Source organism: Pinus tabuliformis, chromosome 6 (assembly GCF_031772625.1).
Source record: "Pinus tabuliformis cultivar Carrire ecotype Pingquan chromosome 6, CPIR1, whole genome shotgun sequence".
Taxonomy (NCBI): Eukaryota; Viridiplantae; Streptophyta; class Pinopsida; order Pinales; family Pinaceae; genus Pinus; species Pinus tabuliformis.
The window spans coordinates 518,319,202-518,331,533 of record NC_142292.1 but is presented as its reverse complement, the minus strand read 5'-3'; the positions used below and the strand labels follow the sequence as shown (position 1 = coordinate 518,331,533).

General features: G+C 39.1%; 1 protein-coding gene across 1 annotated transcript; it reads left to right on the top strand.

Annotated features, from left to right (window-relative positions):
* The first annotated feature begins 6,107 nt into the window (after positions 1-6,107).
* On the top strand, positions 6,108-11,959 carry LOC149259574 (uncharacterized). Its single transcript, XM_089454551.1, has 4 exons — positions 6,108-7,556; positions 7,739-8,416; positions 8,804-11,023; positions 11,234-11,959. Exons 1-4 carry the CDS (start codon positions 6,108-6,110, stop codon positions 11,957-11,959), a joined length of 5,073 nt encoding a protein of 1,690 aa, XP_089310677.1.
* The last annotated feature ends 373 nt before the right edge of the window (positions 11,960-12,332 follow it).

The window sequence follows — 12,332 nt, the reverse complement described above, 5'->3', positions numbered from 1 at the left end:
AGAATTCCTTCAATAGGAAGGCAATGTTATGTAAAAAATTAGTTAATTTTAGGTTTATTATTTAATTTTAGGTTTAGTTAGACGAAAGGGCACGATCATAAGATCATGCCCTTTCCCAAAGGGTGCCCATGGTAGTATATAAGCCCTGAACCCCATTGTAATCATTCATCATCTATAATTTCATCTATTTAAAAATATTTATACATATATGTTGTTGTCCAAGAAGTTTCTGCTTCACCAGGCCTTACCTAAGCTTCAAATTTTTGAAAGTGAACTAAAGAAGAGACAAAGGGAATTAGATACTGCAAAAGCTAAGTTATCTCAGAAGGAAAAATAGCTACAGGTTATAGTTACCAATGTTGAACATGCTAATAAGAACCTACAGAATGCAACACATGAGGTAAATGAGTTGAAGACCAAATTGAAGGGAAATATGTCTCTCCTCAAAGCTAGGTAATTCGTGTGGGATGATATTATTGAGGAAATGGATCGCAGTTGGGAATGTGTGACTTTAATACAAGAGAAAAGGGTCATTAGTAGGGATTATGAATCATCAATCATGAACACCAAAGAAATAAGTATAAACATCTTCCATATTTACCATAAGTTTATTTGTTTCTTGAATGAAAGGCCAACCAAGGAGTTGAGACCTATGGACGTAGTATACAGAGTCAGTGTTGTGATGGAGATCTCCAAAGTGGTTTTGAAAGAAGAAGTCAGAGCTAGAGAAGAATAGAACCTCGTCAAGGTAAAAAAGGAAGTGGATTCATTCAATGAAGAGTTTGACAGAATCATACAGACTGGGATACCTAACTGTTGGGGGCCTCGTGGGGAGTTACTACCTCAAGATAGTACAATCAGATAATGATAGAAGCTAAAAGCAAGGCAGGTTAATCCCATGAGAAAAATGTCACTCTTAAGTGTAAAACAATGGTGAATTTATTAAAGGGAGAGTTTCAATTACTCGGGATGGTTAGAAGTCTCTTTCATTGTAGGTTGGACTACTCAAGTATAATTGATTTGAAGATCAACTACAAATGGTTCAGTTCAGCTCCTCACCCTCCTCCAATATTATGGAAATGGTGTGAACAATTTATTAATCCGCCACTCATACAATTTCATCATCCACGGGCACAACACACTCCACAACAGAACGAATCGTCTTACTGCTCTTGAAGATCCTCGAGATCATGCCAACTTTGGAATTTTAATTACTTTTATGGAATTTTCACTTAATGTTTTTACTTTGTTTTGTTGCATGAGTACATTCTAATTATTCATAGTTGTGTGTTTTCACACGCTAGAGTTTTAAGATGTTTTTTCATAATGAACTATATCAAGAAAGGAATATCTCGCTAATGGCCTAGCTCTATCTAATTTTGAGAGACAAAAGAAAGGTTCATAATTTTGGAAAGGAACTTTGCATTGTTTTGTCAATGTTATGGTTCTTTCTACATGTATGTTTCACAAAATTTTAATCCAATACCTATGGTGATTCCTTCGTTTTGGGATTTCAGTATGTCTCTTCTCCTTAGTGTTTTCATAAATGTTTCATGTTAATCTCAGATTTAATGTTAAGAAGCTGCTAGATGTGTTTCCTCTTAAATGTGGATTCATTTAAATCAAACTATTGATGAAGAATACCTGTATGAATTGTGGAAGTCATATATTTAATTGCACTCCATGTGTCTTATCATCCACCAATATTTCTTTGTTATCATTTCTTTCGAAATCCAGATATGTGTAGAATTCTTGAGTTCTCAAGCTCTATGTGATGGATCTCACCTCTTATTTCTTCTGCTATCGTATCTATATCAAAGAAAATTAGTTGTAAGTCCTTGAATGATATTGGACTCCATTGAGTTATATTTTATTTTACTGTGCATCTCTCATGTATAAGAATTCATGAGTTGTATCTTTATAAAGTTATCTTTAACAAACTAAAGTCAAATTATAAATGAGATCAAATGGTGCTCTAAGTTCTTTAGAGATAAATAAGGATGCACCAAATCTGGATGTCCTAGGCACTAGTCTCCTTGCAATCTTGAGACTGTGTCTAGGATCAACAAAATATTTTGGTGTCGTTGTCAGGGGCAGATTAGAGAAAATTTTCCCCTGGGTACAAAATTCCTACACTCCTTTTTAAGGTGATCAAAGATGTCTAGGTTGTAGATTCATCACCTTGGTAACTCCACTATCCAAACCATACGAATATCATCCTGGATTTTAGAAGGCCTCACACCTGCTCAGATACCTCTCAACAAAAAACACCATATGTATGATCCAGAAAAACTAATCTATAGAAGAGTTTGGAAGGAAAAAACCCCTACCACCGATGCTACTGTCTCCTCGTTTCTTGAAACCTCCTCGTCCAGCTCTCAGCATGCCATAATTCAATGCTCAAACTTTACTCCTAGAGTCCTAATATATCCTTTCGAAAGTGGTCTGATACACAGTACCATCCCCTCAGAAGTCAAAGAAGAGGAAGTTTCAGCCAACACTCCTTCCTTCTCATTCCCTTCTCCCCCTGAAGTCAAAGACGGGATATATATCTTCAGTAGTCGTCCTACTCACAGTATAAACTAATCCACTAGTCTCAGTTCATCTACTCTCCCACAATGTGTCACAGTACAAAGACCCCTGATAAATTTAGGACCACCTTCGTTACTCCAGATGGTTGTCCTAGCTCCCTACTGAATAAATATGCTCCATTAGACCTACCCCAATATTTCAGTGGCATGCCGCAAGACTACCTCAAAATCTTGCCCAGGTTCAACGGAGAAGATGATATCTCCACAGAGAGACATATAGAAATATTTTGTGCATTTGCAGAGAATTTAAATGTTGAGCACTTAGATGTTGTGTTAAGGCTCTTTGTCCAATCTCCTAATGGGGAAGCCAGGAATTGGTTTAAATCCTTACCAGATGGTTCCATTCCACTTGGGAGGAGATGGAGAACTCCTTTATGCAGAAGTGAGGAGAGAAGAGAGATAATGGGTACATTATCATTGAGTTCAATGCCATGAAGAATAAACTTGATGAAGATATTTTAGAATTTATAAAAAGGTTTAATAAACAATACAACAACCTACTTGTTGAAATTAAACCTCCCCAGGTCATTGCCCGAGTAGTTTTTGCTAGTGTCTTTGACTCTGAGTTTGGTTTCACATTGAGACAAACGAATTCTCGTACTTTGGATCAAATCAAAATTGATGCTCTCGAGGTAGAAGCCAAATTCACATCCACAGGGAAGTCGAGAAGCAAGATTAATCCTGGAGAAAAGAAGAAAGGAAAAGAGGAAGAAGCCTCCTCCATTCATGGAAAAGAGTCCCAGGAACAGAAGTTGGAGGAAATGGACAAGTTAATAAAAAACTTTTCAAATAAACTGGTTAATTTGGAAGTAGAAAATAAAAGTCTCCCAAGACAAAATGCTCAAGTTCCTAATCGAGGTTTTAATACCCAGTATAGAAGATAGGCATTACATATATTGTAAAGAGAAAGGAAGGAGCATCAAGACCATATCCATCCCCCATTATACATAGAGGACAAGCCAAATGAGCAGATACAAGACATCCATGAAATTCGAGGGAACTTGTATTCCTCTTTCTTGGATGAGGAGCAAGAAATCAAAACTTATGAAGAAGAAGGGAACAATTTCGATGCAGCGTTGAATGATGGAGATATTGGTGATTACTGCAAGTAGTTTGCTCATTTCATGCAGGCCCAACTGCATAGGAAATATGATCTTCGGTCCTCTAGGAGAGGATCAAGAGAACAAGACCAAAATGAAGGTGGTTCTTCCCAAGAGACTCCCATACCATCCAGTTATGGGAGACAACCCTTATATCCAAATATTCATAAAAAGAAGGATTCCTTAAATCAAAACTGCTATAAGCCCAAAGTCCTTAAAGATGAGAAGGCACCTTGCACCCATAAGTTGGCCTATGAGAAAGAAAGAGAACCGGTAGAGATTGGAAACTGTCTTCAACCTTCAAAAGGAACTTGAGAAAGTCAAAATATCGGTTCCTTTGACTGAACTCCTAAAATAACCCACTTATAAAGTGCAAGTCTCCCAGTTTATGCTTCCATCCACTTCAGCCCCATCACATGATTGTTTAAATCTCCAAGAATAAAGTCCAATGGTTGTCTTTGTTTGGACCTCATGTTGAAGAGCAAGATCCCTCCACTGCAAATCAGTGATTCTTATATAAAAATAATAAATCTCTATAATTAAAAATTGTCCCATAGACTTTCAAATGTATATATGTTTAATTTATATATTAATTTTTTTATATTAATAATAATAATAATTCAAAATAAAATTATAATTTAGTTAGTATTTATGATTTGTAAAATTCATTATAAATTACATATTTTTACACCGAAGGTGTTTCCCTTTTGAAAATTGTCACGCTAGGCATTGTCTACCTTTTTCATCTCCATTTGACAGTTGTCCATTTGTTGTTTTGACATGGGTCAACTTTAACTTAAAAAGGAAAGAATTACACATCTTATTGTAAAATGGACCATTTTGCTAAATAAAATTTTCGTATATATAAATGAATGTTATAAACAATAATTAGGAACTTATTAGAATTTGAATAATCTCAAATCCCTAGGAAATTGTTGGGTGGGGAGCTATGTGGTACGAATCTAATTTTTTAAATTTATTAAAAGTAATTGACCATTTTGCTAAATAAAATTTGCTTATATATAAATGGATGTTATAAATAATAATGAGGAACTTATTACAATTGGAATAATTTCAAATCCCTGGAAATTGGTGGGACGAGAGCCAACTGGCACAAATATGATTTATTAAAAGTCAATGCAAAATTCAATGCAACCTAACAAACTTTGTAATACACTACGATGGTTGATGAACATTTCACCACAAGTCAATGCAAAAGTCGAAGAGAGAGAGAGAGAGAGAGAGAGAGAGAGAGAGAGAGAGAGTCTACCCTTTTCATCTGCATTTGACATTTGTCGTCAACTTTAAGTAAAGAAGAAAAAGGAATTACACATCTTATTGCAAAATGGACCATTTTGCTAAACAAACTTTTCTTATATATAAATGAATGTTATAAACAATAATTAGGAACTTATTAGAATTGGAATAGTCTCAAATCCCTAGGAAATTGCTGGGTGGGGAGCTATGTGGGTGGCATGAATCTAATTTTTAAATTTATTAAAAGTAATTGCCCATTTTGCTAACTAAAATTTGCTTATATATAAATGGACGTTATAAATAATAATGAGGAACTTATTACAATTGGAATACTCTCAAATCCCTCGAAATTGGTGGGACAAGAGCCAATTGACACAAATATGATTTATTAAAAGTCGATGCAACCTAACAAACTATGTAATACACTACAATCGTTCGTAAACATTTCACCACATCATCGATGAAGGCGTAAGTTTATATATAAATATAGATAGATAGATAGAGAGAGAGAGATATCCATTTGCATTAACATACAAAGATACACATGCTTACCTAAAACTGAAATAAAAATAAATAAATAAAAAATAAGAAGAAACCAACCCTAAATTCATAATAGTTCAATATTTCTTCATTTTAATATTGTCGTGATGAAAATTAATCTCCATGAAATATTCTATAATTTTCATAGTAATATACACAAATCGATGTTTGACATTTATCTGCAAAATAGTTACGTTTTTTTATTCTTTTAATTAAATTAATTAATTAAAAAAATGTTATATGAATAAGTGTCATATGAAGTGAGTTATGATTTTTTGGGCATGTAGTATTGTTAAGTCCTAGTAATGGCCCATGATATTATAACAAACTTATTTAGAAATTAAGAATCTCCATAATAAAGTAGGGATAAATATATTTAATTAATTTGTAATATTTAATTAAGTTTGTTGTTTATTTATTTTTAATGTTTTTGAATAATAATAATAATAATAATAATGACTATCGACTGAACATTATGAAATCTGAGGGAGCGGGCGATGCTGAAACCTAACCTAGGGTTCCTGCAAATCTGCTCACGGCAGGACTGACTTACTGCGCACAGAGGGCAGAGATTGCAGCGCCGACAAGCAAACAGGGGAGACCATACGGTTCAAGGAAAATGGAAGCCCCGCAGGGGGAGAGCCAGGGGCCTCCCCCCGATACGGAAAACAGAGAACGGTCCACGGCCGACAGGGAAAGGGAACAGGGCGGCAGAGGTAATGCTGAGGATAATGGACAGAAGAAAGACAAGGACATTGAAGCAGATGAAAGAGGTAAGGCAAGTTCATCAACCTGCAAACCTGTGGCAGTCCATAAACCAAGAGTGGACTTTCCAAGCGAACGCATCAATGCCAGAATACAATACATGAGAGATCATGCGCTAATCGGCAAATTCATAGGAATCTGGCCAACGGAGAGAGCGCTGAGAAGCTGGATAAATACTAAATGGCATCCTAAAGGACATCTTTCGCTCCATTTAGGAGCCAAAGGTTTCTTCACTGTAGTTTTCAACTGCCTGGAGGACCGCAACAGGATTCTGGATCAGGGTCCGTATTTCTTTAATTCAGCGGGACTATACTTGAAAGGCTGGGTTGAAAGATTTAACCCAGACAAGGAGGATCTGACCTATGCGCCAGTGTGGATAAGGCTTTATTCACTACCGTGGGAGTACTGGGAGGAAAAGTCTCTGCAAGAAATAGGGAACGCTATAGGCGAGTTTGTCAAGATCGCAGAAGAAACAAAGCGATGCAGCTATACATCCTATGCCCGGATTTGTGTCTATATGGATCTCAAGCAACCACTGCCGGATACGGTAAGCTTCTTTCATGAGGACTCTGAATGGACACAAGTTATAGATTATGAATATGTGCCCTTCAGATGTAGGAAATGCCATGAGATAGGGCATCTTTACAGAGACTGTCCTCAAAACAAAGAATCTGCTCCCCAAAATAGCTCTGATAATCAAGATACCGATGGATATACCAAGGTAACAAATCGTAGAAGAGGAAACAAGAAATCTACAGGCAACAATAAAGCAAATCCAGTCAACAAAACCAAGCCCTCAACTAGCAATAGATTCGAAGCACTGGATAAGGAGGATGAGCAAGAACAGGAGAAGGAAAAGGCGAAAGACAAAGAGACCCACCAAGAACAGCCAGGCGAGACATCGAGACAAGGAGAAAAGAAAAACCAAAAGCAAGATAAGTTAATCACCCCAGCAAAAACCCTGCCATGGCACACGCAAGGTATGGATGTTGAATACTCGCAGACTCATGAGAAATCCTCACAGGAGCGAGAGGATCCCTCGCAAGCACCTCAAATTATGGAAGAAGATCCGGAACCCTTAGACATAGGGGAGCTGGATATCCTGGGCTTGGAACAGGCATGCAAGACAAAGAACTTTGAAAAAATAACAGAAAAGCAAGTGGATAACCTAGTTGAAGTGCTGCACAAAGCACAGAAGAAATATTCGCTAGGGGTCCAAATAGGAAGTCCATGGGATGGAAAATTTATCACAAAGGACAATAAGAAAAGAGGTAGGAAATCCACTCTGGAAAGAACAATCAAGGTTGGAGAGATTTTAGTGGAGTCAGGGAGGTATGCTAAACTGACCAGGTATTTTAATCCTCACCCCCAAAGTTCTCAATGAAGTTAATATCATGGAATATCAGAGGGCTCAACAGCCCCAGGAAAGGAAGATTATTAAAAAATATGCTGATGCAAGAAAAACCAAGCATTCTTTTCTTACAGGAAACGAAATGTGGTTCAGATCTTTTGGAAAAAATAGCAGTGAAAGCATGGCCAGGGGGACATGTAATAGCAGTTGATGCTCAGGGCGCTTCGGGTGGACTTGCAATCCTCTGGGATGCGCGAGTCATACAGATACATAATATTCAAGCTAACAGAAATTTTATTCAGGCAAACTTTCACCTCTTAGGCTCTAATACACATGGGTTAATAACAAATGTTTATTTTCCTCAGGATACAGCTCAAAAAGCACAGATCCTGAATACACTTTCAGATCTCAGCACAAACAGACCCCATCCACTATGGATTGCGGGAGGTGATTACAATATGACAACGAGCATAGAAGAAAAACGTGGAGGCAGAAACACGGCAAATAATGAAGGAAATTTACTAAAGACCTTTATTCAAAATAACTGGCTGATGGATATCCAAACAGGTAATGGAATCTTCACATGGAGCAATAAACGAGAGGGAGAGCAGCAGATTGCATCGCGCCTTGACCGGTTCCTTATCTCAGACAACGCAGTTCATCTTGGGGGGGAATTCACAGCCTCCATACTTCCTGTCTCAGGTTCAGATCATTGGCCCATCGAACTGCAATGGAACAGGCCAGGTAATATTAGTAAACGCCCCTTTCGTTTTGAAGAATTCTGGTTCACTCACCCGGACTTTGAAAGGTTAGTAAGATCCACTTGGCTCCACTTCAATCCATCTGAAGGCACCAGGATGGCGAGATTTCAACAAAAGCTCAAACATCTTAAAGGTGTAATAAAAAGATGGAATCACAATACATTTGGTAACATCTTCACGGAACAAGCTTCCCTCAATACAGAAATGAGAAAAATCTAGCAAGCCATCATCTTTGAAGGGCGCACAGAGGAATTAACCAAGCAGGAGCAAATCTTAGAATCCAAAATCATAGAAAGAGCTAAACAGGAGGAAATACTGTGGAGGCAGAAATCAAGGATCAGATGGCTAAAAAATGGAGAAAAGAACACTAAATTATTTCATAAAACGACGGTCCAGCGCAGAATGATCAATCACATCTCTCATATCAAAAATGAACAGGGGAATAAAGTGGAAACGCATGAAGGTATTGAAGCGGAATTCCTGAAATACTTTGAGAAGGCGCATCAGGAACCCGATATCAATAGAATGCTAGCCATCAATAAGGTGATCAAGAACATACCAAGGATAATTACAGAGGAACACAACAGTCTTCTCCTCAAACCCATTAACTTAGAAGAAGTTGAAGAAGCAATGCGGAACCTGAAGGAAGGCAAAGCGCCAGGACCGGACGGCTTTACTTCCAATTTTTTTCACAAGTTCTGGGATTTGATAAAAGAGGAAGTATGGCAGGTGGTAGAGGAATCTAGAGCACTCAGATGGATGTATCCTGGATTAAATGCTACCTTCATAGCCTTAATCCCAAAAGGAGAAGATTCCAACACTCCAGACAAATATAGACCGATTGCGCTGTGTAATATCATATACAAAGTAATCTCCAAAGTTATAGCGACAAGATTAAAACCGCTGCTCCCTCTGATCATATCGCCCGAGCAATCGGGCTATGTTGAAGGTCGCCAAATAACAGATGGGATCATTCTAACGCATGAGATAATTCACTCCTTAAAGCAATCCAAGAAATCAGGTATGTTGCTCAAACTAGACTTATCCAAAGCATTTGATAGTCTTAGCTGGGCTTATATTCAAAAAATCCTTCTTGCTTTTGGTTTTGCTCATTCATGGGTAAGGTGGATTTTCAATCTTCTATCTTCAGTCTTCTACTCTGTCTTAATTAATGGCATTCCTTCAGCTACGTACCGGCCTTCCAGAGGCATAAGACAAGGTGACCCCTTATCTCCCTTCATTTTTGTCATCATGGCAGAGGGTTTAGGTAGATTCATCACTTCAGCCAGACTTACCCAGCAATTACGAGGCCTTTCCTTCAATAACTCTCCCGTCTATACCCATCAGCAATTTGTAGATGACAATATGCTTTATGGTTATTCTTCAGTGCAAGAAGCTCGTATCCTCAAATCTATCCTGACAACCTTTTCTGATGCCTCAGGAGCTCTCATAAATCGAATTAAATCCCAAATCTTCTTCTTTAACACCCCTGCTGCCACTCAGCGATCCATTGAACGAATCTTGGGCTTCACCACTGCCTCTCTGCCATCCAAATATCTAGGTGCCCCTCTAATGGACTCTGCCCTTAAGCACTCTTCCTGGAAGCAACTCCTGGAAAAACTTGAGGAGAGGCTCACTCTTTGGACCAATCGAGCTCTGAATATGGCCAGTAGAATTGTTCTTATTAAAGCGGTCCTTCAATCCATGCCCCTTTATCTCTTCTCCATCCTTGCCGCCCCCAAATGGGTACTCAAAGAAATCAAGATTCTGCAGCGCAATTTTCTATGGGGAAGTTCGGGGCATAACAGAAAATGGGCTTTAGTGAAATGGGACAAAGTCTGTCTTCCCAAAATAGCAGGAGGTATTGGGTTAAGGGACCCTGAGCACAGCAACAGAGCAATGGGAGCAAAGATCTGGTGGAGATGGCTTGCTCATCCCAACACTCCATGGGCCACTCTCTGGACAGCCAAGTACACAAGCAATTATCCTATGGAAGAAAGAATAAGAATGACTGAGCTAAGCACGGGTTCGGTATTTTGGAACTCAGCAATTCAACAAAGGAGCCTTATACAAGAACACAGTTTTTGGGAAATCAAAAGCGGAACCACAGCGAGATTCTGGGAGGATTCATGGCAACAATTACCTAGGCTAAGAGATATTTTACAAGATCATCAAATTCCAGAACGAGAAATGATACCACAGGACACAGTCAGAATGTTCTGGAAAATAGATACCAATCAAGAGCATAGGCAATGGCAAGATGCAGCTCATTTTTTAACTAACTGCCCTGAGCAAACGAAACATTACCTCAATGCAGAACTTCAAAAGAGACAAGTCACAACCTCAGAGGGTATGGACATCCTCAGGTGGGGATATGAAGAGAAAGGAATCTTCACTGCAAAGGAAGCATACAAAATCATTATCCAAGATCGGCTCAACAAAGATAAAATCTGGGAAGTCATCTGGCGCTCAGCTAACTGGCCGAAAGTTTCTACATTCTTATGGCTTCTCTGTCACAACCGAATCCTGACCTGGGATAATCTCAGGAAAAGAGGCTTCTCAGGACCGTCAATATGCCTAATGTGCATGAAGGAGGAGGAAACTGCTATACATTTGATGCAGACTTGCCAAACCAGAAGAAAACTCTTGGAGAAGGCAGTATTTCGATGCCAAAAAGAAGGCAGAGTTCACGGAGACATTAAAGCGACTATGTGCAAATGGGAACAACCGCCTTTTCAAAGCAACTTACTCAATGCTCTCTGGCATCTAATACCAGGACTTTTAATGTGGAATATATGGAAAGAGCGCAATAGTAGAATTTTCAAAAATAAATCTTTGCCTCTAGAGCAAATATGGACTAAAATTCAGCAAAACCTAGTGGAAACTCTTTCAATCAGAGAATGGCATGCAGAAGACTTCCCTACTACACCTCAGGAAAAAACAATATGGGATAACTGGGGGATTCAGATAAATCAAATAGTAGCAGGGACAAAGAATAGTGCAATGCAGGGTTCAGAGCCAAACACCTGGGTCCCGCCTCCCATAAACATGTTCCAGCTCAACTTTGATGGCGCCTCTAAAGGAAATCCAGGCAAGGCCGGATATGGAGGAGTCATCAGGGATCACATGGGCAATCCTCAATGTATTTATCTGGGATCAATAGGCTGGGACACAAATAACTCAGCAGAATTGGAGGGTCTATGGAGAGGTCTGAAATTAGCTCAAAAAAATGGTTTCTTTCCTCTCATTGTCGAAGGGGATTCACAAATCATAATCAGAATGCTCATTAAAATGCTGCACGGTTCTCCTGCTCACAAAGTAAGCAAAAGTTGGCGAATGGCTCAAAGGTTAGAGCTAATCTACACTTGGACGGTTCAACATCAAGCAATCTCCTGCAAACACATCAGGAGGGAAGGCAACAAGCTTGCCGACCTTCTTGCCAATCTTGGAGTGGAAGCCAAAAACAGTCATTTTGAAGGTCCTATATCTAACCTTGATGCAGAGGATCAGATAGTCAAAATTCAGGAGATTGTCCTCAGTGACATAGCTCAGTTCAAAAGAACCCACCCGGATGCGGGTGCTCTCTCCAGTTAACAATGTCATACCTCACCGATGCAACAGCTGGCTTCATTGCTGGCAGTCGGGCGTGCTGCACAGTACAGGGGGTAGATAGAATTTATACGCTCAAGGCATCAACATTAACTACAGAGCTGACTCGAAACCGATTCTATTTCATCTCGCGCATGGGAACAATGAAGGCGCATGGGTTCTGGGTACTGTTATCAAGTCATGGCATTAATGCCTCTTTGCTCTTTAATACAATGCCGCTCCCGTCTTGCCGCAGTATGCTGTGTGTCTGGTGCGGAAGGCTCCAGGAGTTTCATAGAATTCCCTCCCTGTTACGCCACTGGAGTTCTTTCTGCCTGCATAAGCTCTCTGTGCCCGCAATCATAATGCGCAGGCGTGG

What these genes read in the sequence shown, in the direction of transcription:
- LOC149259574 (XM_089454551.1), top strand. Translation starts at nt 6,108, where the DNA reads ATGGAAGCCCCGCAGGGGGAGAGCCAGGGGCCTCCCCCCGATACGGAA. An exon ending in CTCTGGAAAGAACAATCAAG is followed by an intron (nt 7,557 to 7,738) that starts GTTGGAGAGATT and finishes CTTTTCTTACAG; the next exon opens with GAAACGAAATGTGGTTCAGA. An exon ending in ACCCGGACTTTGAAAGGTTA is followed by an intron (nt 8,417 to 8,803) that starts GTAAGATCCACT and finishes AAAAATGAACAG; the next exon opens with GGGAATAAAGTGGAAACGCA.